The sequence below is a fragment of the Aspergillus ibericus genome (genome assembly GCF_003184845.1).
Source record: "Aspergillus ibericus CBS 121593 unplaced genomic scaffold BO80scaffold_78, whole genome shotgun sequence".
NCBI lineage: Eukaryota > Fungi > Ascomycota > Eurotiomycetes > Eurotiales > Aspergillaceae > Aspergillus > Aspergillus ibericus.
In genome coordinates this window covers 30,133-52,249 of record NW_020292176.1, presented here as the reverse complement: position 1 = coordinate 52,249, position 22,117 = coordinate 30,133, and the positions used below count along the sequence as shown (strand labels likewise).

The following is a 22,117-nucleotide window of genomic DNA, read 5'->3' as shown; positions in this document are numbered from 1 at the left end:
TCGAGTCATTTTTCACCCGGCCTCGGTAGTGACTGATCTCGTTGCTGGGGCGCATCTCTGGTAGCGAGACCCGCTGCTCCGATCCATGGTGCCGGGACTGACTTTTCCATGGCCCTTGGCCGAAACTTTCTTCGGCTTCGCTTCCTGCCTTCCGTTCCATTCGATCCCCGGGAAGGAGGGATAAACAGCTGAACTTCAGGTATCTAGATGACTCCAGATGGCCTTTTCGGCGCACATGGAGGAATCTTCACAGCGTGGGATTTATAAGACAACATGCCGGCTAGATGTCCAGCAGGTCGTGCCCGGGGCCCACCGGGCGTCAGGAACACGAGGGACGAGGCCTTGGTCCCTGCGAACGCCCGATTTAGCTCCATCCGAGCAGACAGAATCCGGCTACCTCGATCGCTAAGGCATCGGTCTAACGCGAGACAGAAAAAGAACCTGAAACGTGCCCGAGTCAGGGTTGGACTCGCTTCGATGCCGTGTGGGCCTCCCGCGTGCTCTCCAGGCCCCCCGGGCTGCTTGCCCCTGGGACTGATGGGTCTGTTTTCCGGCGGGGGTTCCACCGAGGAAGATGCACGGCAGAGCCAGAGAGTCATGTTTTCTCCTGTCGCCCGCCCCTCGAGTTCGCTTATTAGCTCGGCAGTCCCTCCCTTGCCCGCGGTTCCTGACATCTTCTCCGTTGATGACGATGACCGGCGGCTTTGCGGGAGCTTCAGCTTGACCCGCGGGTTGGAAACGTGACCGGTCGAGAATGACCTGAAACACCATCTGCAAGGATTTTGCCCTTCAGATCTTTCCATCTCAGCGTCACCATGAGTTCGTCGATGCCCTTGGTGGGCCACAGCCTGGCCATCTTCGTGGTGTCGGTGGTAATGATGTGTGTGGCCACCATTGCCGTGGCGTTGCGCATCTTCGTCCGGGTCTATCTGGTGCGGGCCTTTGGCTGGGATGATGCGCTGATGATGGTCGCTCTGGTATAATCTCCCCAGGTCGTGATGTCGATTGCGATCCGATGCTGACCCCAACCAGGCCCTCTTTATCTTCCTAGATGTCTGCTGCATCATTGGATCCCAGAACGGCATCGGCCATAAGAACGAGGACTTTACGGATCTAAACACGTACGAGAAAGCGCTGCTGGTACGAGAGATTTCCCTCTCCTCGCGACATCTGAGCTAACAGCAGGAAATATGTAGTGGTGGTGGCTCGGACAAATGTTATATCTTTGGTCCTCCGCCGTGGCCAAGATCTCCATCGCCCTCGCCCTGCTGCGGCTGACGGTGCGCCGCATGCATCGCATCGTCCTGTGGGTCATTATCGGGGTTGTCATTGCCATCGGACTGATGTTCTGGCTGGTCCTTTTGCTGGATTGCCGTCCGGTGTCTTACTTTTGGCTGCGTGTCGATCTAACGCACTCCGGCACCTGCCAGCCCGTCCGGGTTCTCCTGGCCATTGCCTATTTGTATAGTGGCATTACCATCTTCTGTGATCTCACGCTGGGCATCCTGCCCATGTTCTTGATTTGGCGTCTGCAAATGAACGACCGGACGAAAATTGCCCTGGGAGGGATTCTGAGCCTAGGAGCGGTGTACGTGGCTATCAATCTTGACTCACCCCCGTGCCCATTGCTAATGGTTCCTAGGGCGAGCGTCGCGGTCATTATCCGGCTCCCCTTCCTCCACAACTACGAAGACATCAACTTTCTCTGTGAGTCCAAAACCCTCGCGCAAAGCGAAACATGTCTAATCCCCACAGACTCCACGTACCAAATCGCCGTTTGGTCCATCATGGAAACCGGCCTCGGCATCACGGCCGGCAGTCTCGTCACCCTGCGCGCGTTATTCCGATGGTTTCTCGACGGCAACGCCTACTACGGGCGTCACGGCCGGGGCGGCAAACCCAGTGGCGGCCCGTATCCCCTGTCCAGCCTGACGGGCGACGCGTCGAAGAAAGGCTCGCGCGATCCCAGCTACTGGCGTCCGGATCTGGTTCCGGACAAGTTGAATAATCTGACCGTGACGACGGTGTCGTCGCCGCTGGCGCGGAGTCCGTTGAGTGAGGCTAATAGCAGCCAGGAGGTGTTGAACCCAGATGTGGAGGCCTGGCAGGTGCGGAATCATGTCAGTGTTCATCGGACGTTTCAGGTGTCGGCGGGCGAGTAGGCGGTTTACCTCATATTTCTTTGGGTTTATAGCCATTGTATATCTGATACCACCATCTCTTGTCTACCCTTTATCCCTGATGTGTATAGTTGTATCGAACCGCGCGCGCTCGGCCAATGGCAACCTCACACTGACCGGACCCAGGATCGACCAATGATCTTCCGGATTGGGTTCTGTTCATTTATTGTCCATCTAAAGTGGAACGATCTTATGCATCGTAGTACTTGGGTTGGTGGCTCGTCTCCACCATAGCGTGGTTCTGGAGCGCTACACAATGGGGACTCTATGCAAAAGCGGGGAGCGAAACTCAACCATTGATTCAGCGCCTCTCCGGGAAAGCCTATTATATTATTGCGGCAGCAGATCATCGGCGGGGCGATGAAAATGTTTCAGGACAGGAAATTCATTGGTGAGTGACCAGACGGTCCTCGCCGAATGGAGGCTGCATGGTAGCTAGCGAATACTACAAGAGACTCATACCGCACGGTGGGATATCATTGGAAGCGAAAACGGGCTCTGGACTAACTGGTTCAAATCCCTAGACTGGCACAACTGAACGCCGGGGACACCGACCCCGAATAGTCGGCAATGATGGCCTCCACGGCCGCATACAGGCCCGGACCCAGCAAGAACAGGCCACAAGCCAGGACAAAAAGGTGGATCACGGTCATCACCGTCCGCCCGGGCCCGTCAAAGAGCTTGCGCTTGTACAGTTGCCAATATGCGACCGCAAAGAAGATGAAGCCAAAGAAGGAATCAAAGGCGGCCCCCAGCAGGGACAGGAAGTCCCCCATGCTGGGAATGACCTCGGCGAAGATGAAGCCCAGCACCCAGATGAAGGCCATGACCAGTCCCCAGACCCCCCAGCCGATGACGGTGTTGCTGTGCGCATGCTTGGAGGCGCCCATGAGATGGGAGTAGATGAATTTGGCGGTGACATTGGCGTAGATGGCGCCGATGAACAGGGTGGGCACGATGACGAACCCGAAGGAGCTCTTCTTGTAGGCCGCCGTGGCGAGACTCCCAAAGGCCGGCGCCGTGGAATATTGGCCCAGATACCGGAATCCAATGGCGGGCGGGACAATGAACAGGATGGTGGAGATGCCGACCAGGACGGCCAGCGACTTGTTGAACTCCTCCGGGTGCTCCATCTCGGCGATGAAGCTGGGGAAGAGGATCTGGGGCACCCAGAGGAAGGTGATGTTCAGGACGGCATTCAGGCAGTTGACCCAGGTGGTGCCGGGCAAGGGGAAGGCGTAGGTATGCACCGGGCCGTCGGTGGGATAGTTCCCGTTGTACCCGGCCCCCGGCGCATTTTCGATGCCGGCGTAGATGAGGAACAGCAGGATAGCAATGGCCATACAGGCCGCTGTGACCGTTAGCGCGCATTCTCCCCACACCAGAAGGAGGCCGTCCAGCACGTACACGAAAACATGGACATGAACGAGACGTGGTGCAGCGTCCGGGGGGCGGAAATGATGATGCCCATGACCATGCAGATGGCGGAGAAGGACACGGTGCACAAGGAGTGATCTGACAAGGTGTCGAGGATCTTGGCGCCGGTCAGGATGTGGAATCCGATCAGCAGGATGTTGTTGGCCAGCAGCATGAAGCCAGCGAAGATGTACGCGATCCGGCTGTTCCCGAAGGCATAGTAGCCAAAGTCGCCTGGTCGGTCAGCATGGGGGAGGATGTCCGTCTCTCCGGGGCCCGACGAGAACCTACAGATGTCCCTGATTTGCGGATGTTTCATGATGAACCGGTGCATGGTGGTGGAGGTGATCCAGAAGAGGATGCCGGACAAGACCATGGTGATGATGCCGGGGACCCAGCCGAGCACGCTGGAGGGAAGATCCGATGTCAGTCGATGGACTGCAGCATTTCTTAGGCAACGACTTACGACAGCGACCATGTCTGGGCCATGATGGCCAGACAGACTTGCTCTCCCGCAAGTAACCACGCGGCCTTTTGCCAGGACATGGTGCGGAGTTTGATCTCATGTTGGTGGTCTAGGGAATCGCGGCCACGGCATCAGAATCTGTCGCAAGGGGAATCCCTCAGCTGTCCAAAAGCACATACCTTCGGTCACCAGCGCATTGAAGATGTCGGCAGCGTTGGACTCATCCGAGGACAACTCGGCGACGTCGGCGGGCGTCCGGGGGGCTTTCTCGTCGGCATACATCGGGGCCGTCATGGTTCGCGAAGAAGGTTTGGGGAGATCGGGTGCAGAGATCGACGGGCCCTGCAGCAGAGATTTCCGATATTTAAACGAGGGCGTGGGAAGCTGGCAGCGGATGGGATGATTGGCACGATTGGCACGATTGGCCCGTAAATGGCGTGATAAGGGCAAAAATGACGAGGGACGCTCTAGTTGCAGTCTAGCGGCGCAGGTTCTGCGGGCTTATCAGTTTTCCGCGTGGGTCACAGCAAATCAGTCAGCTTTTTTTGCCATTAAAGTTGGGTTCCCAGATCTGATGGCCTCACCGAACGGGTCCCAGCAACTGTCAAGTCTTTGTTGGCCCCAATGACGCCACCGCGTCCCTGATGGTGCCAAGGGGGTTCCAGACGTGAATGGGGAAAGTGGCAGTCGGCGTTGCCGGGAGCGGTTGTGGTGACTGGCACCAGGGTAAGCACGGTCGCCTGCTGCCTCCTTTCAAGCCTGCATTTCCCCCGGTCGGCCTTGGACGGTTCCAGCCGGGTTCCTCAGCTCCTGTAGGGCTTGGACCATGCCGCCCCTCGTGTTGCTCATAAGAGTCGGCCAGACTGACTCAGTCGGATTCCAAGCCAAGCCCTATTCCTGTCGACTAGCAGTATATATTGGGTGTTATACTCGCCGCACGCAGACACAATCATGCTCAGCACCAGGGATGGTGAGGGCAGGTCAGCTCACATCGATTCACCCCTGCAATCAGTTCTGGTGTACCGACGAAGACGGTCGCAACCACTGAAGATGAATGAACCAGCCATGTGTGAAAGAGATCAGCTGAGCATTCACATCATCAACCCGACAGCACTCAACTCTAGTGAATACATGCCTGAACAAGAGCACCTAGTGCATTCAGTGAAGCGCAAACCATGTCAGTCTAACGAGGCAGCACGAGGCACCACGAGGAACTAGTCTCTCCAGGAACCAGACTGAACGACATTATAAGAGAGAGAGAGTGTGGATAGGCACCGCACGTTGGCTCCACGGTCTGCCCCTGTCTGCAGCACGTGGCAATTGCTTCGGCAAGCCCAGCTCTAGCCGACTCGACCCGCGCTCAACTATCCAGTCAATCTCGAGCGGGGTCCGGGACTGGCAGCCTCCATCTCCACTGGACTAAAGCCGGGGTCGGCTGCTCAGACCTGTCAACGAGGGCAACGCTGGAACGTGCCGTCAGGGCATCGGAATGCTCGCCCCACCCCGCTTCTTCAATCCAAGGACCTGTGCCTCGGCCGGGATATTTATAGGGGCAGGATCTACGGACGGTTGCGTTGTGCATATTTCATGGTTCATTTTCCCCTTGACATCATGTTGCGCAGCGCCCTTCTGCTGGCTTCCTGCCTGGCTGGCAGTCTGCATGCCTTGCCCGAGTCGAGAAAGCGAGGGGTCGGGGACACACGCCTTCGGTTTACCAGCAATGGCACCTTTCACCTGACGGTGTTTGAGGACCTACATTATGGGGAGGGTAAGCAGTCCGCAGCCTTGGAAGGAAGTGAAAATGATTGACCCCGATGGTAGCGGAGGATACCGACTGGGGACCGATGCAGGATATCGAGAGTCGCGCCGTGATGAACACCGTTCTCGACCACGAAAGCCCCCAGCTGGTCATCTTGAATGGCGACCTTATCACGGGCGAAGACACCTTCCTCTCCAATGCCACCGAGTACATTGACGAGATCGTCGCCCCGCTCGTGGAACGGAACCTACGTTGGGCCTCCACCTACGGCAACCACGACAGCGACTATAACCTGTCGCGCAACGCCATCCTGGAGCGAGAGCAGTCGTACCCGAACAGTCTGACGGCCAGCATGGTCGCCGGAAAGCTGGCCGGCGTGTCGAACTACTATCTGCCCGTGTACCCGTCGGATGCCTCCCAGACCACCCCGGCCGTGATCCTGTGGTTCTTTGACAGTCGTGGGGGGAACTATTATCAGGAGCTCGCAGATGGGAACGAAGTGCCCCAGCCCTGCTGGGTGGATGAGTCGGTTCGTCGGATTTACACGTCTACTGCGCATCGTCTAGAATGCTCTACTAACGATCAGTCAGGTAGTTACCTGGTTCGTCGACACCAACGCCAACCTCACCCAACAGTACGGCAAAGTGATTCCCTCTATCGCCTTCTACCACATCCCCGTCAATGCCATGCTGGCGTTCCAAAATCAAGGCGTCAACGAAAATGAGGAGCCGGGCATCAACGCCGACGACCCTCTGGACCAGCAGGGATCCGCCAGCGGACAGGGCGATGTGTCGGGCACCGTCTTCAGCTATGCCGGCCAGGACATTCCCTTCATGGAGGCGCTGCTCAACACCAAGGGTCTGTTGGCAACGTTCAGCGGACACGACCACGGTGATGACTGGTAGGCATTCTTGAAATCCCACAAAGTCCCATCCAGCAACGTCGTGTCATAGATTAACCCCGTCAGGTGCTTCAAATGGGACTCCAGGCTCCCCGGGATGAATCTCACCGGCAACGGTCTGAACCTGTGCTTTGGCCGCCACAGTGGCTATGGTGGCTATGGCTCCTGGACCCGGGGTGCCCGACAAATCCTCCTGGACGAGAAAACCCTGGAGAAGCAGTTAGCCACCTGGGTCCGGCTGGAAGATGGCTCGCTTTCGGGCAGCGTCACCCTCAACGCGACCTACGGCGAGGATTCGTACCCGGCCGTGCCAACCACGTATACTTAAATGGTTTTCATCAAACCCTCTGGAATGATACATGTCACTCCTCATTGTAGGATATGTGTGTTTGATTGTAGCCAGCCAATAAATCTGCCAATACTCCAAGCGGCTCCGTCTTCTCATGTAGTGACCGGGTCCGCACCGCCATTTCTTTTTTTTCGGTCGCAAACATCGGAAAGGATCCGGAGATGCACGCAGCAGCCCTGGCGAAATAATCGATGCTTACTTTGATACCCGGTACAGCCGAAAAGCAGATCGCGATAAAGGAATATGACTTAGAGCACAGTCCCCTGCCGGGTACCGAGCCGTGCCAGGAAGCATTCCAACCGTGGCATTGGGAACTGATAATTACCCAGGCGTTTTACTACGAAAACAAACAATCATATCGGATCTGACATGAAAAGTCAAGCCATCAATGGGCGAGATTATCTATTATATCGCGACGTCATTATCATATCTCATAGTTCTTTTTCAGCCAGCACCCAACCCACTGCCATCCTCCGCAACCCCTCATCTCCCCCTTTAATACTCCTTCTCCATGGCAAATCCATGCAGAGCCAGGTACTCCTCCAGCTCGCGATCCTCCTTCTTCAGATCCAGCTTGCCGCTCTCCGGCAGGAAGCAATACACGATCATCCCCAGGATGGCCACCCCGCCGGCCAGATAGAACGTCGAGCTGTCGCCCGCGGCGTCCTGCAGCGGCGTGAAGCATTGCGTGCCCACTGCTGCGCCCGTGCGTCCAAACGCCGTGGCCACACTGTATCCCATGCCGCGCATGGCGGTTGGGAAGGACTCGGTGGAGATCAGTCCGATCGTGGCGCCGGGGCCCAGATGCCCAAAGGCTTGCAGCAGGCCGTACAGGACCACGAACGCGGCGATGTGTTTGGAGAGCTTGGCGTAGGTGCCGCCGATAATGAAGCCCAGGACGACGTATCCGCCGAAGCCTACCAGACCGGTGCCCCGACGGCCGATGGCGTTGGTGAGCCACGCCCCGATGATGACGCCCGGCACCGGGAGCACGGCCAGGATGACCTGCCAGATGGCGGTGGTTTGGATGTTACCGTCCTTGACGAGCGAGGAGATGATGGAGCTCGACATGATGCTGTTGGGGAAGTTGATGAAGTCGTACAGGAAAAAGGCCAGCGAGGTGGTGAACAGGCGCTTCCAGTAGCGCTTCACCAGCACCCAGTAAAAGCGGGCGGGTTTCCGCTGGCGCTTGAAGTTGGAGTTGTGGTACAGGGTCGAGTCGGTCATGAAGAATCGCAGCACCATGATGATGGCGGGCAGGATGGTGGCAATGGAGTACATGGCGTGAAAGGTGACGGCGAGGTTGTTGTCCGTGGCCTTGAGGCAAATCAGGTAGATGATCATCAGGATGGGGCCCGCGGTGGTGGCCATCAGAGTGGTGAAGGACACAAACACGGGGCCGCGAACACGGCGTTTGAACTATGGGCATTCAGTCAGATTGGACATTCGATTTCTCGGCTGCACCATGGGGATGGGACGCACATCGTCGGACTCTTCCAACCCGGCGGCGGCACTGGGCGGGTATTCACCCCCCACGCCAAAGCCACAGATGCCCCGGACGATGACAAAGTACCAGAGCATGTTGTAGGAGGGGTGCACCTGCAGCGCCAGGGCGGCCATCAGGGTCGAGATCGTGACCAGCCCCGAGGTGAAGAGCAGGCCCGCCCGCCGGGATGCCATGTCGGAGACGTATCCCAACACCACCACGCCCAAGATGGCCCCGATGAGGAGCGAGTTACTGATGCGGGTCTTCATTTCGGCGGGGTAGCCGGCGGACCCCAGCAGTTTCTTGAAGATGACATTGGTGGGGTTGGCCAATTGGTTCTGAAACCCATCGCTGAAGTTGGCGATATACTGCCGCCAGGGTGGTTAGCTCCAGCCTCCACATTCCGTCCATAGCCTCAGTAGGGTCTACTCACGCAGCTCAGGATGGTCAAGTTACTCTGCCAGCGGGTCGGACGGTAGGCCCGCTGCGACCCCGTCTCGACCTCGTTGTCGGCCACCACCGTCTTCTCCGCTTTGTGGGGGGCGTTCGGGGCCGTGCTTTCCACCATCTCGCAGATGTCAGACCAGATGCCTCCCAGTGGCTTGGTCTGGGCGTGAGAGAGTCGACGGAACGCTTTTCCTGCAGGCACGGGGTGGGGAAGACATTTAAGGCGAGGACAAATGCCGCCGGAGCCCTAAGGTGACCCCGGTCCCGGCCGTGCCTCAGATCGTCCGATAACAACCAGGCCCAGCTCCGATAATGCCCGAGGCCCTGGTTGGCCAGGCTGGCAGAGCCAATTCTTCTCCGCGGGGCAAAGAGAGCAGCGATAGTATTACTTGAGAGGGTAAGGGCATCGGATTGTGTGCTGCTGATTTGTCTGCTAGTCCATCCAACTTCCGCGGCCACTAGGCACGAAGCCAAGCCTGGGACATGGGCCCCGGCCATTATTATCCTCGAGTCATCTGATAATGCTTGACCCTTTGGCGTGCAGCCATCCGTCGGTCATTGGCGCTGGGAGAACCGGGTGTGAAAATTCTTGAGCCAAGCGGGAACCAGACTCTTCTGGCCGCCCCACTTGCCGAGTATCTGGTACGTAAGCAGTGGACGGTGAGGGGGAAAAGAGGGGCATGCGCCGGAGTGCCTCGTCGGTGAGGTTGCTTGCATCCCAGGTCCGGGTGGAGTTCTGGTGGCAACCAGGTAGCAGCAAGGGCACGGAATCCGGATAACACACCCTGCTGGCTTGTATAAACTAGCAGCAGCAAGACATATTGTTGAAGTGCTGTATATCTCGGGTGCTCCCGGCCGGCAAGCCACATCGGCCTGCCGATGCTTGCCGATGCTTGGCTGGCAAACATCCCGTGCGGATATATATCTTCGGTGAAGGGAACGACGCATTCAAGGAGCACTCCGAAGGACATGTAGGAACCACTGCCGGTAGGCTCCGAGGATTGGGACTCGCTATTCCTGCCAGCCTTTTTTTGATAGACGACCATATCCTCAAACCCGTGCTTTAAGAAACAGGAAACCAGTCGGAGAAGAGGGTCCAAGACACCGAGAGAAAGAAAACGAGATACCCCGACCATATGGCTAAACCACCATTGCCATGCAATCATGGATCGAAGTTGACAAGGAGTCCCGGGGCAAGCAGAACCGGGCCACATGGGAGTTTGAAGCTCATTCACTGTCGCCTACCGAGGCGAGCGTCGCCTGCAGAAGCGACGTCTCCGGCCTCGACCCCATGCTCGCCATCGCATGTCCGCATGAGGCCGTTAAAGTACTCTTCCCCCCCCCGCATCGGAACTTCTTAGTAGCCACCCCTCCACCCCTCCACTGTTACCCAGATCCCCATCATTCCCACAATGACAGCCGATATCAACTCCGACGAAATGTACCCTCCCATCCCCGTTTACGGCGGTGAGTGCTACCTGAATTCACATGTCATGCTCGAAACACTGACCCTGGCAGGACGATGGACCCCGCCGAAACGCCTTCTCGACTGCTACAACCACATGTGGATCGACACCGACGTCTGGGAGCTGCCGGAAAACGTCACCTACGAGCTCTACAGCCAGCCCATGCGCGGTCCGGGCGCACAGGGTTCCTACCTGGTGGTCCTGCCGCCAGGCTACGATGATCTGGACATCAATGGCGAGCGGTATCCCGTCTTGTACTGGCTGCATGGGGGATTTTCCTGCTCGCGCCACGCGCTGTGGTCGCTGCAGTTCTACGCGCGCAAGATGGAGCTCGGGACCATGCCCAAGGTGATTCTGGTGGCGCCCCAGGTGCGTATGTGAAGCGGGGACATGCACGCGAATGAAACAGGCGTGGTGCGTGCTGTGCCTATGGCTCGACGGACCATCTGCAGGCCCTACCCAAAGGCCGATGGATCAACAGCTACGATGGCAGCCGTCCTCTGGGAGACATTATGTGTCATGACCTGGTGACGGCCATCGACGAGCGATACAGGACGATCCGGCATCCATCGGCCCGCTGGCTCGAGGGTCATTCGGCTGGAGGGTAAGTCCAGGCACCATACGGTAGAGGGAGAGAGGGGCTCACGATAATGGTATAGGACGAGGGCGCCACGGTAGAAATGTAGATGACCGTGGTCACCACCAGTGGGGACCCGACGGCATTCCCGACGGCCGTGCTCTGCGGGATACAGCCCAGCACTCCGATGGCCACCAGAAACAAGTCGCTCAGAATCCGCCCGGTGAGGAAGATGGTCGCCCGGCCGAACTTGGTCATGAGCCAAGATGCAGAGGAGGCCAAAGGTGAGGTACTGCGAGTTGAGCACGAGGTTCAGGTCGAAGGCGCCCTGCTCCGACAGCCCGGCCTGCTCCAGGAACTGCACGGTCTGCACATTGATGCCATTGCCGCCCCATGTCTGGGCCATTTGGACAATACAAATCTGGCCCGGTCAGCATGTGCGTGAACCCCGACAGCACGAGCGTCGTACTCACAATTTCGGTGCGCCACACGTTTTTGCCGCGGAAACATTCCAGGGAGCTGCTGGACTCCTGGACCTGGGCCTCCATCTGGTTGGTGTAGTCGATGCGGGCAATGGCCTGCTCGATCTCCTCATCGGTGGTATCCTCATGCCGCACGCGACGCAGCGTGGTGCGAGCCTCGTCTCAGCGGCCCTTGCGCACAAGGAAATAGGGAGACTCGGGGGCGAGGATAAAGCAGATCAGGAGAGGCACGGGCCAAACGAATTGCACCAGAAAGGGAACCCGCCACGCTGTCCGGGCACGCACGTCAGTCCCGGCGTCTGCACTGCAACGAGGATATTTCCAATGCACCCGGCCTGAAAGGCCCCCCACGGGATCCCTAGGGTCATCACTCATCAGCACCCGTGCGAATGGGGATTCCTCCGGGTCCAGCGCAGACCGCACAAGAGCATGGCCGCCACCATCATGCCCAGGTTCTGCACGAAGGCCAACAAAAAGAGACTCCCCGTGAGGAAGACCATCATGACACAGAGGATGGGCTTCCAGCCACAGCGATCGGCCAGCGCCCCGGCCACCGCCAGCCCGATGAGCTCGCCCACGGCCATCGCCTGTTGGATGCCGGTTTTGCCACTGGGCCGAGATCTCGAGGACCCCGTTGTCGACCGTGCCAAACCGGTCCTTGAACTGATTCTGACCGTAGAACGACGTGGTCTGGTGGGGTCAGTAGTCATGCCCACGAGGCCATGGGACGGCATCGTGGTGCACATGGAGCTGGGGCTTGGACATGTCGACTATCCTGGTTGCAGGCGCTGGGGATGCAGCGGGGATCGTCCTGCAGGATGGATCTCAACGATGCGGGGGATTTGCGGGGTAATTATAAGCATCCGATCGTCTGCACGATGCTATGATCCTTCCCCACGACGAGCCCCTGGTCTGTCAGGCTACGTGCTGCGAGGCAGGACTCGCCACAGCCGACCTCTCCGAGGCGAGGAACTCCGGTTGCCGACGCTTGACATTCCGAGGAATATCAAGCCTCATGTGGTTGCGGTCCGTTCCACCCCCTCCGTCCTACCCAGCAGCATTGTCCGCACCATGGCCCGCCTATCGACGAACCTCCACGACGTATGTCTATGTCGGCAGCTTTGTTATGCCCCACCCGGCCAAGCATGAGGGTCTCCATGTGCTCCGCATTGAGCCCGAGACCGGGGCTCTGGTTCGCGTCGCGTCGCACGTCCCGGGGTTGAAGGTGGGCAGTTTGGCTGTGGATCATCGGCGCGGCGTCCTGTACGCTACGGACGAGGTGGCCAACGCTGGCCAGGTGTATGCCTTCTCGATCGATTGCCCGACAGGAGACCTGACTGAGCTGGGCCACTGGCCCAGCTACGGCACCCAGCCGGCGGGCATTGCGGGCGACGCCCAATCCGGCTACCACATGGAGCAGCGATACGACGATGCCACCACGGTGCTGTTCCCCCTCGATGCGGCGGGTTGTCTCGGACCGCCCTGCGACGTGTACGTCCACGCTGTCCCTGGCTCCCTGGCGCCGCCCTCGTGTCTGCACTCGGTGTCTTCGTCTCCCGACGGAACCTTCCTCATCGAGGGCGATATGGAGAAGGACCAGCTGGTGACCCTGGTGGTCGACACGGCTGCGCGGTCCCGGCGTCGACAAGGGATCTGGGATGCGCCTCGTGGCAGCGGGCCCCGGTATTCGGCCTTCCACCCGACCCTGCCCGTGTTCTACATCAACTATGAGTACCGCCCGGTCCTCGAGATCTTCGCCTACCGCGTGGGTGGGGAGTTGGAGTCGACCGGGACCGTGGATGTTCTCCCGGAGGACCTGCCGAGCGGCCCGGGCGTGCCGTCAGTCCCGATGGCCGGTTCCTCTACCTCGCCGTGTCCGTGAGCAACGAGGTGCAGGTGTGGGCGATTGGCGCTGATGGGGTGCTCGTGCGGACCGGACACACAGCTGCCATCCCGCGGCCGAGCGCGGTCATCACAGGGGATCAGCCGGGGAGTTGAGAATCGAAAGAATTCGGGTGGAATTCGATGTGTGAACTCGCGTCTTTGGGACCCTATGTACCGTCTTGGGTCGTGCAGAGGATATATAGTATTAAACTAGTGGCAATTTCCTAACGCTGAATCTCCATACCAGAACCAATGATCATACTGCAGCACGAAAACAGAATAGAACGGGATATCAACGCGGAAACACTGATCCAAAACTGCGGGAAATGAACTGTCCACATCCCATCATGTTCAATCCTCCTTCTTCCCTGCCTCTCCTTGTCCCCCGTCCTGCTCCGTCTCCTGGGTCTCCCCCGCGGGCATCCGCGACAGCCAGAACCGGGAGATCAACCCGCCCAGATATTTCTGATCGATCCACTTGATCAGACCGTAGAAAATCCACCCCCAGCCCCAGAGGGACACGCCCAGCATACTCGCGACCAGCAACACCGGCCCCAGGATGAGCAGCGACAGCACGGCCCAGAGGACGATGGCGACGGCGGCAAAGACGAAGACGCCGGCGAGGAAGACGAGCAAGGGGACGCCGCAGCAGATCAGCTGGCAGATGAGGAAGGTCGTACTGGCGGGGCGCTTGGCGGCCTCCTCGTAGAGTTGGGCTTGTCGGGGGGCGGGGAGAATCCAGGACAGGAGCCACATCAGCTGGGATTCGAAGCGATCGAGCAGGCGCGGCAGGGATTGTCGGAACCATTGTTGCAGGGGCGCCAAGATGGGGCCATTGTTGGTGTCGTCGCCCTGAGCGTCCTGGATATGGTTCGGATCCCCAGGATATTCTCCGGGGAGGACCGAGTCGGTGACTTGCCCGGCGGTTTGCGTGGCGGTGCTGGGGGCCTGTTGCACGGTCGATTTGAGGTCGCCGGCCAGCTTGGGGGGACGGCCTTGCAGGCCAGCCGTGGCGGAATTGAGCGACATGACTTGATGAAAGGGGATGAGAGAGTGCACAGCGCCGTGAGAGATGAAAGAGGAGAGAGGAGAGATGCGATGAAAATGCGATGGATTCACGATATCTGGGAATGACGACGGGGCGGATGACGTAGGGTCTGTGCCCACAATTGCCCTGACGCACTCCCTCGGTCGCGCTCGACCAATCCGCGCAGATACCAGTGGATGAATTGATGCCCCGGGCGGAGTCGTACCTTGTGCTACTCCAATGCCTCCGAATTGATTGGTGCCGATGGGCGACATGGTCTGGATGTTTGTTGGGAACTTGAGGCCGGAGTCCTTCCCCGCTGACGTCACGGGCTGGCTCTGTGATATTCTTCCCACTTCACTCAGTGGCACAGGATGGCATACGGTGCATGGCAAAAATACGGAGTACTATTGTTTTCGACTATGTACCTAGTGTTGATCAAACCTCCGTCTCCCCGCCCTTGCCATGACTGCCCCCGCTGACGCTGGGACTGTCCGTTGGCGTGTCTCCCGCACTGCCCGTCGTACTGGCCTTGCCCGCGCCTGCATGGCCTTGCGTCCCAATGCGCAAAAAGGCACAGAGCGGAATCCCCACGGTGGAAATGCCGGCGCAATAGAGGAAGGTCGCGCTGTACGGTTCGATGGGATCGTTCTGGAAGTACCCGTGCGTGGCCGTCCCCCCGGCTTGCACCGCATCATAGATGGCCGTGCTGATGCCCATCCCAATGGTCACACACAGCTTGGTCACCGTCTGCAAAATCCCGCCGGCAATGCTCTGCTGCCCCGGCGGGAGCGAGCTCATCACGTACATATTCGCCACGCAGAACTCAAAGTCGGCCCCCACGACCGCCAGCAGCAGCCCCGGGAAGATGAAGGCCCAGTAGCTGCTGTCCGAATGCTGCAGGCCCATCAGCAGGAACGCCCCCGTGTAGGCCGTGGCCCCGATGGCCATCAGCAGCGTGTTGGGCACCCGGTGCATGATGAGCCCGGCCACGATGTTGACCAGGATCCCGCCAATGGCCATGGGGAGCAGGTGCACGGCCACCAGCAGGGCGGAGTAGTGTCGGATCTCCTGCAGGAACAGCGAGATCCAGAAGGTCATGATTGGAAAGGCCAGGAATCCCAGCAACAGGACGACGATGACGAGCGAGAAGTCCCGATCGCGCCAGATGAACATGGGCACGAGCGGATACTCAAACCACCGCTCCCAGAACACGAAGCCGACGATGAGCATAGCGCCTAGGTTGAGCAGCACCAGAACGTACGGCGTCTTCCACCCCTGAGGTGCATCGGAGCCGAGACTAGAGTCGTGCCCGGTTAGTCGAGGCGCAGGGACCAGACAGTTCACTGAACAGAACACACCTCAAGGCCCCCGAGAACATCCCAATGCCGGCGATGGTGAGAATGGTGCCAACCGCGTCGAATTTCTTCAAGGCCTGCAGGGACCAGGGCTCCTTGGCCCCATGGTCAGCCGGAACCGTGAACAGCGCGATGGCCACGACCACGACATAGATGATGGCCAGGAGGAAGAAGCTAGCCCGCCAGTTGAACAGCTGCGTGGCGATGCCGGAGAAGATACTCCCAAACACGAAGCCTAGGGGATTGCCTGCGCTGAAACAGGCAAACACGCGATTTTTCCGTTTGGAAGGCCGCTGGTAGATATTGGCCAACATGCCCTGCGCCGGCGGCACCGACGCGGCCGACATCAGACCCAGCAGCCCGTTGAGGATGTCGAGCTGCAGCGGCGTCTGGGCGAATCCCGCCCCCAGGGCAAAGACCGTGAAGAGGCCCATGCTGCCGATGAAGAGGGACTTCCGCCCAAACAGGTCCGCCAGGCGGCCGAAGAAGAGCAGGAATGAGCCACACGCCAGGCTAGAGGGGGTGCCCCCGTTAGCAGAGCGTCCCCATGTAGGTGGGATGCTGGGTGGGGGAAAATGGACGTACGAGGACGAGCCGGTTAGCCAGGCCAGTTCGGCGGTGGACATGCCCAGATCGCGCTGCACCTGGGCTGTCAGGACGGTGGTAGTGCCGGTGACCAGCGACGACATGGCGATGGCCATGGTGGCCACCGCCACGAAGAGAATCTCCTGGACGACCGAGGAGAACGCCGTGGGCCGGCCCTCATCGCTGGAGTCGTTTGATACCGCGGTGGAGGGGGTGAGGCCCTTCTCCGTCGGCGGCGGGAGGGGTCCAGACTCCGTCTGCCCGATGTCTGCCATGTGGAAGATCCTGCGTCCGTGATGAATCGAATGGACCGGGAAGAGAGAGGATAAGGGCTGAAGGGCCACCCCCGGAAACGGGGCGAGCAGCGAAAAAGGCACGGGGACCGAGGCGGATTACGAAAGCCGCGGGGGTTTTCCGCGAAGGATCGGCGCTACACGTTGCACCAAAGGCGCCATCGCGTCCGACCCGGTCTACGTGTGTTGTTTTATTTTCTGAGATGGTGTGGCCGGTTACACCTGAGCAGTTTCGCGCGCGAATGCTCGGAAGCGGGGGATGAAGTTCCTTCTCAGGTGGACTTAGGGCAGGCCCAGCGGAGTTGATTTCTGGTTCTCTACGGCGTTTCATTTTAACATGAGAAGTACGCAGCAGCCTGACCGGCGGGAACAGTCAGATATCGAATCGGACTGGTCATCGTCCGAAATGGCCAAGATCCTGGGGTCTCCCTGGTAACCCAAGATGGCACAATTCGTCAGATCCATGAGCCATGACGACGCCGTCCTCCGCTTCGCTACTCTGTATCCCGTATTACCGCCCGACCACCCGGATTTCCAGCGTCCGAAACAGCGGATAACAGACTCCCACCGAGGCCAGCACCAAATAATCCCCGACATCCCCCCCGTAAGCGCCAATCCTCTTGGCCGCCGGCGCAATATACTATCCCCCCGGGTTAGTCGGGCGCTGAGGAAAGGAAACCAGCCACATACCCAGGTCTGATCCATGCCGACAAACGAGAATCCCATACCCAGGAGCAAGGCCGTGGTGGCCGCCATCCCGACCGGCAGGCGCTTGGGGTCCTGCCACGCCTCAAGGTCGTATCCCCCTAACCGGGGTCGGAACCAGAAGTGCTCGATCGCGAGGATGAGACCAAAGGCCAGCGTCCAATAGCCCAACAGGGCCAGGAAGTCATTGAGAATGTCCTCGAGCTGATGGCGACCGCCCCAGGCCAGGGCCAGCACGACCAGGGACACCAGGCCACACCAGGCCATGCGCGGCACGGCGCGAAAGGGTCGCCCCAACAGCTGCAGGCAGAGTGCGCTGGAGTAGATGTCGATGATCAGACTGGCTACTGCAGAGACCAGACACGGGTTAGTTGAGACGCCATTGGGAATTATACATCAATACTGACGGAAGGTCAACGCAAACAGAATGCCGGCCACTTTGGCCCAGCCCGACGGTCGCAGGGTGGCCAGGATCAGCGCTCCTGCGCCCCCCTCGTGGTAGACGGCGGCCAGGTCCGCATGAGTCCGCACGATGCCGCCAAAGTAGTTGCCCAGGATGCAGACAAACAGGGTGGGCAGCACCTGGCCCCCGTAGGTGAGGCCAAACACGAGCCACCGACTGGTGTGGGGGGGATAGTGCACGTAATAGTCGCCCGCAATGGTACACCAGGAGCAGCAGACGCCAAAGACGATGGCAAAGTAGCTCAGACAACCGCCGCTGTAGTCGATGCCCCGGGCCCAACGTTGGCCCGGATCCGCGGGAAAATACGGCGCCGCCTGGCCGTAGGTCACACAGAGGAGCACCAGAGCCACGGCCCAGGCATACCGTTCATAGTGATGGATCATGGTGAAGCCCGCAAAGGCCACGATAAAGGCAACACTGACGAGCAGGATGATGCCGGCGGCCAGCGGAATCGACTCGTCCGAGACGGCAGCCAGCAACTGACCCCCCACGACGGCCGCGATGACGCCGTACCCGCCATTGACCAGGATGTTGAGCAGGCCGCAGAGCCGGGCGCCCCCCAGGCCAAAGGCATAGCGCGCGACGGCGATCTGCCGGAGGCCGCTGGGCGGGCTCAGCGTCGCCGTGAAGGCCGGCAGGACGGATCCGATCAGGGTGGCGACCACGGTCAGGAGAATCGACGTCTGCACCGACAGGCCGAAGATTGGGCCCAGCATGCCGATGGGGATCAGCCCGGGCGCGAGCAACGCCGAGAACCAAAACAACATCATGTTCAGCCGCTCCGGCGCGCGTCGCTGGTCCTCGGGCACGCGCTCGATGCCCATGGCTTCGACCCCGAACCGGCGATCCATCCAGGTCTCGGCCTGCCGCAGCGACCGCAGGAGCCGATGGCCTTGCTGGAGGTGTTGGATGCGCACCTCCTCCGGGTCGTGGGAGGGCACCGGTCCCGCCTCGTGAGACTCGGTGCCCCCTTGCCACAGGCTGGGGTTCGTGGCAGGTTTGCTTGCCATGGCGGACATCCTGAGGGACCGACACGAAGAAGGGGGAGTGGAAGGGGATTTATCTTGCGATGATCATCCTCTGTGCCAAGAAGATGAATGCAGGTGATTGCATTAGTGCCGTCTGTATTGAGGTGGCTGCTACTCTTTTCGCTGCCTCTGTGTCACCATCGAGCCGTGGCTCACATCAATATGCTGCGGGAGCGATGGCCACTGGATCCCCCATATGCTTGATCGAGAGCCAGTGAAAGATCTCCGATGAGGCGAGCTCGTCCTTGCCCTATTTCTATGCGGGGCTCTCCCTTGCTGTCCGTGGGGTTGAGGTCTTTTGCATACAACAGGCAGAAACCATTCTATTGGGAGTATCACGGTGGCATCCATCTCTATCATCTAGTTATCGTTCATCACGTCACGCCTCAGAACGGACCAAACCCTCCGCCAAAGTCGTCAAAATCCGGGCCGGGGGGTGGTGGCCCGGCAAAATCGTCCTCCAACGCCTCGATGCCCTCCCCCAGCAGGAAGCCTCCCAGCAATCCACCTCCGACACCCAGGGCGGCGGCCCCCATCTTGCCCATGCCTTTCTTGTGTTTCTGGTTCTGCTGCGGCGGTGGTTGTTGTTGCGGATAGGGATTCTGGTACTGGGCGGGATATTGGTTGGGGTATTGGTTGGGATACTGGTTGGAATACTGGTTGGGATATTGATTGGAATAGCCGTATTGCGGGGGATAGGGGTTGTTGTTGATGTACCCATATTGGGGCTGGGGGGAGCCATAGGCCCGATCGCGGGTTGGGGGGTAGTTGGACTGCGACGATGGGCGCGGAGAGTATCGATTATCCGGTCGATCCCGGGGGTCTCGGGGCTGCCCCGGGCGATCCTGGAAGTCGGCCTCGTAGCTGGGCGGGGGGCCCGTGGGGGGTGGAGCCTGGCCATCGGGCTGGGCAGGTCGGTCCGGGCGTTCCCATTGCGAGCGACCGGTGAAGAGGTTCACATAATACCTAGACAACATCCTATTAATTGGAACCCCACGGCAGAGGGAGGAGGAGAAGGGGAGAGGGGCATTGGTACCATTCCTGATATCGGTCATCGAATTCGGCCTTCCAGCCGTCGGGCACGCGAGGGGGAGGCGGAGGCATGTTAGCGATTGAGATGGAGAGATGGAGAGTGAGCTTCGAGCGAAAGATTTGGGAGAAGATAAAAGGAGGCGCGGACCCCGCGGCGTCCCTGCAAAGAGAGACCTGATATATGTTTCCATCGGACGGAAAGCCGGTCGGGCAGCCGGATCACCCGGGCCCAAGAGGTCCGGTTAAACCTTTAGGCGTGGGCGCCACCTGATATCATCGTCTGGTACCCTATATCCACCAGTATCCCACTCACAACCCGCAGCAGGTTCATCAGTATTTGGAGACATCTTAGTATGGCTGTTATCGCAGTTCCGTCTGCAGCGCCTTGAAGGACAGATTCCTAGCACCCTGGACGGCAATCCTCGGATCTCGGTCAGGCGAGAAGCATTTCACAGGCGCGCAGCGACTCAGTCTTACGGGAAGGCGTTGATACAAGCTAGAGGCATAGCTTGACCCTTGGATCAATCACACGATGAGCGCATTCGGGCACAATTCACTTAGATTGATTCTCAGTAGAACAGACCAAGCGAAGGTGTCATCAGCATCGCAGATGCCATTGACTTGATTCGTTAACAGTGCGCCGACTACCTGGGCATTCCGATGAACCTTAACCAGACACTGGGGTTCATTGGAAAGAATTCTATCCTGATCCACGGGCTATAGCTCACGGCATGGACCACGTAGCCAGTCCATCACAATGCACACCTTGGCGACGTGCTTCCCTGCCTCGACGGCCTGATAGGCGGCGATGATATCCTCCCGCGTAAAGGCATACTCTTTCGCAATGTGGAATCTCAACTTCCGACGATCGACAAACGTCATCAAATCCTCCAGCATGCACCGGGGCCCGACCAGAACACCCCGGACGACGCAATTCTTCAGCAGCGCCAAAAGGGGCACGTCCGGCCGTTGAGAAGGATCGACACTCGCGAGATATCCAATCACGCTGATGATGCCGCCCGGCGCAATGGCCCGAATGCTCTGCTCAATGGTTCCAATGCCCCCAATCTCAATGATGTGATCCACCCCCTTCCCCCCCGTCAGCTCCAGCGCCTGGGATGCCCAGTCGGGAGTCTTGCGGTAGTTGATGCAGTGGTCCGGCTGAAAATGGGACTGAACAAACTCCAACTTCTCATCGCTGGAGGAGGTGACGATGGTGGTCGCTCCGGCTGCTTTAGCCAACACGACCGCCGTCATTGACACCCCCCCGGTACCTAGGAACCGCATTGCTCAGTGGAGGAACATGGTGAGAGAAGGGTGGAGACTCGGACGAACCTTGGACCAGAACGGTCTGTCCCGGTTTCAGGGGCATGTTCCCATAGAGAGCATTCCAGGAGGTCACGCCCGTGCAAACTAGGGAGGCCAGTTCGCTGTAACTCTGCGGCGCGCTGGCCGGGACTTTCACGACGCTGGAGGCGGGTCGGGCAATATACTGCGCGAGCACGCCATCCACGCCACCCCCCTGGCCGGTGAGGAAATCCTTCTGGGGCCCATACATATGAGCAATGTCAAACGACACCACCACGCGGTCCCCCTTGACCAAATCGCGCACTTCCTCCCCAACCGAAATGATGTCCCCTGCCGCATCGGAACCGGGGATGACGTTTTCCTTGACATACGCGGGGTATGTTCCCGAGGCCACTTGAATATCCCGGGAGTTCAGCGACACTGCGCGGACCTTGATGAGTACCTCATGCTTGGAAATTGACGGGATTCGTTCCTCTACTGCAACCAGGTCGGTCACACTGGTGCGGGAAGGCAAGCGGAAGACGGTGTGGGAGGCCATAGTGGACATCAGCAAGGCCGCGAGAACGTAACGAGTGAGAAGTAAATCAGCGGATGGTGAGTGCGACTCATCGTCTCTTGGTCTTCTTTTCTTCACGTTATATACTTCCCAGATTGATGTTATGGACGCAATGCTTGGAAATCCCAGTCTCCGGATCGACTGCGAAGACCGGAACGATACCTTCCAGCCCTTCCGATTGGCTGCCCTGGCTTATTTCGGTCACGTGCCATTCCGGGATCCGAAAGGCGGCGCTTCCGGGCCTGATCCATTCTTCCTGCCATCTTCACTGGACCAGCCGAGCCATGTTCTCCAATTTTTCGTCCTTGCACACTCCTTTGAAGGCCAAACGCCGGAAGGTGACTCGCGC

General features: G+C 59.2%; 12 protein-coding genes across 12 annotated transcripts; 5 read left to right on the top strand and 7 right to left on the bottom strand.

The window, feature by feature from the left end:
- Positions 1 to 815: 815 nt before the first annotated feature.
- BO80DRAFT_419247 (pectinesterase precursor) lies at positions 816 to 2,162 on the top strand (the record flags this gene model as incomplete). The annotated part of the gene is made up of 5 exons (XM_025718303.1): positions 816 to 977; positions 1,033 to 1,140; positions 1,197 to 1,588; positions 1,643 to 1,707; positions 1,756 to 2,162. The coding sequence occupies 5 exons, from the start codon at positions 816 to 818 to the stop codon at positions 2,160 to 2,162; spliced, it is 1,134 nt and encodes a 377-aa protein (XP_025569649.1).
- A 331-nt stretch (positions 2,163 to 2,493) lies between these two features.
- On the bottom strand, positions 2,494 to 4,576 carry BO80DRAFT_429980 (uncharacterized protein). The gene is made up of 5 exons (XM_025720602.1): positions 4,242 to 4,576; positions 4,063 to 4,171; positions 3,888 to 4,003; positions 3,588 to 3,830; positions 2,494 to 3,531 (listed from the first exon to the last, which is right to left on the bottom strand). Exons 1-5 carry the CDS (start codon positions 4,354 to 4,356, stop codon positions 2,693 to 2,695), a joined length of 1,422 nt encoding a protein of 473 aa, XP_025569648.1. The 5' UTR covers positions 4,357 to 4,576; the 3' UTR covers positions 2,494 to 2,692.
- A 1,097-nt stretch (positions 4,577 to 5,673) lies between these two features.
- Positions 5,674 to 7,050, top strand: BO80DRAFT_459887 (metallophosphoesterase family protein; the record flags this gene model as incomplete). The annotated part of the gene is made up of 4 exons (XM_025722368.1): positions 5,674 to 5,830; positions 5,884 to 6,350; positions 6,412 to 6,722; positions 6,789 to 7,050. The coding sequence occupies 4 exons, from the start codon at positions 5,674 to 5,676 to the stop codon at positions 7,048 to 7,050; spliced, it is 1,197 nt and encodes a 398-aa protein (XP_025569647.1).
- A 413-nt stretch (positions 7,051 to 7,463) lies between these two features.
- Positions 7,464 to 9,221, bottom strand: BO80DRAFT_506240 (metabolite transport protein). Its single transcript, XM_025724536.1, has 3 exons — positions 8,991 to 9,221; positions 8,554 to 8,925; positions 7,464 to 8,490 (listed from the first exon to the last, which is right to left on the bottom strand). The coding sequence occupies exons 1-3, from the start codon at positions 9,123 to 9,125 to the stop codon at positions 7,567 to 7,569; spliced, it is 1,431 nt and encodes a 476-aa protein (XP_025569646.1). The 5' UTR covers positions 9,126 to 9,221; the 3' UTR covers positions 7,464 to 7,566.
- A 1,195-nt stretch (positions 9,222 to 10,416) lies between these two features.
- Positions 10,417 to 11,078, top strand: BO80DRAFT_419237 (uncharacterized protein; the record flags this gene model as incomplete). Its single annotated transcript, XM_025718302.1, has 3 exons — positions 10,417 to 10,471; positions 10,523 to 10,839; positions 10,923 to 11,078. The coding sequence occupies 3 exons, from the start codon at positions 10,417 to 10,419 to the stop codon at positions 11,076 to 11,078; spliced, it is 528 nt and encodes a 175-aa protein (XP_025569645.1).
- BO80DRAFT_266371 (uncharacterized protein) lies at positions 11,056 to 12,140 on the top strand. Its single transcript, XM_025714790.1, has 2 exons — positions 11,056 to 11,074; positions 11,130 to 12,140. Exon 2 carries the CDS (start codon positions 11,314 to 11,316, stop codon positions 11,866 to 11,868), a length of 555 nt encoding a protein of 184 aa, XP_025569644.1. The 5' UTR covers positions 11,056 to 11,074; positions 11,130 to 11,313; the 3' UTR covers positions 11,869 to 12,140.
- On the top strand, positions 12,141 to 13,558 carry BO80DRAFT_266372 (lactonase family protein). Its single transcript, XM_025714791.1, has one exon. It carries the CDS (start codon positions 12,413 to 12,415, stop codon positions 13,409 to 13,411), a length of 999 nt encoding a protein of 332 aa, XP_025569643.1. The 5' UTR covers positions 12,141 to 12,412; the 3' UTR covers positions 13,412 to 13,558.
- A 30-nt stretch (positions 13,559 to 13,588) lies between these two features.
- Positions 13,589 to 14,648, bottom strand: BO80DRAFT_429978 (seipin co-factor family protein). Its single transcript, XM_025720601.1, has one exon. It carries the CDS (start codon positions 14,440 to 14,442, stop codon positions 13,765 to 13,767), a length of 678 nt encoding a protein of 225 aa, XP_025569642.1. The 5' UTR covers positions 14,443 to 14,648; the 3' UTR covers positions 13,589 to 13,764.
- Positions 14,649 to 14,878: 230 nt separating this feature from the next.
- BO80DRAFT_419231 (MFS general substrate transporter) lies at positions 14,879 to 16,690 on the bottom strand (the record flags this gene model as incomplete). The annotated part of the gene is made up of 3 exons (XM_025718301.1): positions 16,384 to 16,690; positions 15,802 to 16,311; positions 14,879 to 15,740 (listed from the first exon to the last, which is right to left on the bottom strand). Exons 1-3 carry the CDS (start codon positions 16,656 to 16,658, stop codon positions 14,879 to 14,881), a joined length of 1,647 nt encoding a protein of 548 aa, XP_025569641.1. The 5' UTR covers positions 16,659 to 16,690.
- Positions 16,691 to 17,187: 497 nt separating this feature from the next.
- On the bottom strand, positions 17,188 to 18,854 carry BO80DRAFT_369042 (purine-cytosine permease family protein; the record flags this gene model as incomplete). The annotated part of the gene is made up of 3 exons (XM_025716371.1): positions 17,188 to 17,316; positions 17,367 to 17,728; positions 17,789 to 18,854. 3 exons carry the CDS (start codon positions 18,852 to 18,854, stop codon positions 17,188 to 17,190), a joined length of 1,557 nt encoding a protein of 518 aa, XP_025569640.1.
- Positions 18,855 to 19,258: 404 nt separating this feature from the next.
- Positions 19,259 to 19,976, bottom strand: BO80DRAFT_450315 (WW domain-containing protein; the record flags this gene model as incomplete). The annotated part of the gene is made up of 2 exons (XM_025721806.1): positions 19,259 to 19,838; positions 19,909 to 19,976. The coding sequence occupies 2 exons, from the start codon at positions 19,974 to 19,976 to the stop codon at positions 19,259 to 19,261; spliced, it is 648 nt and encodes a 215-aa protein (XP_025569639.1).
- A 573-nt stretch (positions 19,977 to 20,549) lies between these two features.
- On the bottom strand, positions 20,550 to 21,820 carry BO80DRAFT_429972 (zinc-dependent alcohol dehydrogenase family protein). The gene is made up of 2 exons (XM_025720600.1): positions 21,240 to 21,820; positions 20,550 to 21,178 (listed from the first exon to the last, which is right to left on the bottom strand). The coding sequence occupies exons 1-2, from the start codon at positions 21,748 to 21,750 to the stop codon at positions 20,622 to 20,624; spliced, it is 1,068 nt and encodes a 355-aa protein (XP_025569638.1). The 5' UTR covers positions 21,751 to 21,820; the 3' UTR covers positions 20,550 to 20,621.
- Between the last annotated feature and the right edge of the window lie 297 nt (positions 21,821 to 22,117).

Coding starts and splice junctions, on each gene's coding strand:
- BO80DRAFT_266372 (XM_025714791.1), top strand. CDS start 12,413: ATGATCCTTCCCCACGACGAGCCCCTGGTCTGTCAGGCTACGTGCTGC.
- BO80DRAFT_429980 (XM_025720602.1), bottom strand. CDS start 4,356: ATGACGGCCCCGATGTATGCCGACGAGAAAGCCCCCCGGACGCCCGCC. Junction 4,004..4,062: donor GCCCAGACATGGTCGCTGTC/GTAAGTCGTTGC, acceptor TCTTCCCTCCAG/CGTGCTCGGCTGGGTCCCCG. Junction 3,532..3,587: donor GTTCATGTCCATGTTTTCGT/GTACGTGCTGGA, acceptor TAACGGTCACAG/CGGCCTGTATGGCCATTGCT.
- BO80DRAFT_266371 (XM_025714790.1), top strand. CDS start 11,314: ATGCAGAGGAGGCCAAAGGTGAGGTACTGCGAGTTGAGCACGAGGTTC.
- BO80DRAFT_506240 (XM_025724536.1), bottom strand. CDS start 9,125: ATGGTGGAAAGCACGGCCCCGAACGCCCCCCACAAAGCGGAGAAGACG. Junction 8,926..8,990: donor ACTTGACCATCCTGAGCTGC/GTGAGTAGACCC, acceptor CCCTGGCGGCAG/TATATCGCCAACTTCAGCGA. Junction 8,491..8,553: donor GGTTGGAAGAGTCCGACGAT/GTGCGTCCCATC, acceptor GAATGCCCATAG/TTCAAACGCCGTGTTCGCGG.
- BO80DRAFT_429972 (XM_025720600.1), bottom strand. CDS start 21,750: ATGGCCTCCCACACCGTCTTCCGCTTGCCTTCCCGCACCAGTGTGACC. Junction 21,179..21,239: donor ACAGACCGTTCTGGTCCAAG/GTTCGTCCGAGT, acceptor TGCGGTTCCTAG/GTACCGGGGGGGTGTCAATG.
- BO80DRAFT_429978 (XM_025720601.1), bottom strand. CDS start 14,442: ATGTCGCTCAATTCCGCCACGGCTGGCCTGCAAGGCCGTCCCCCCAAG.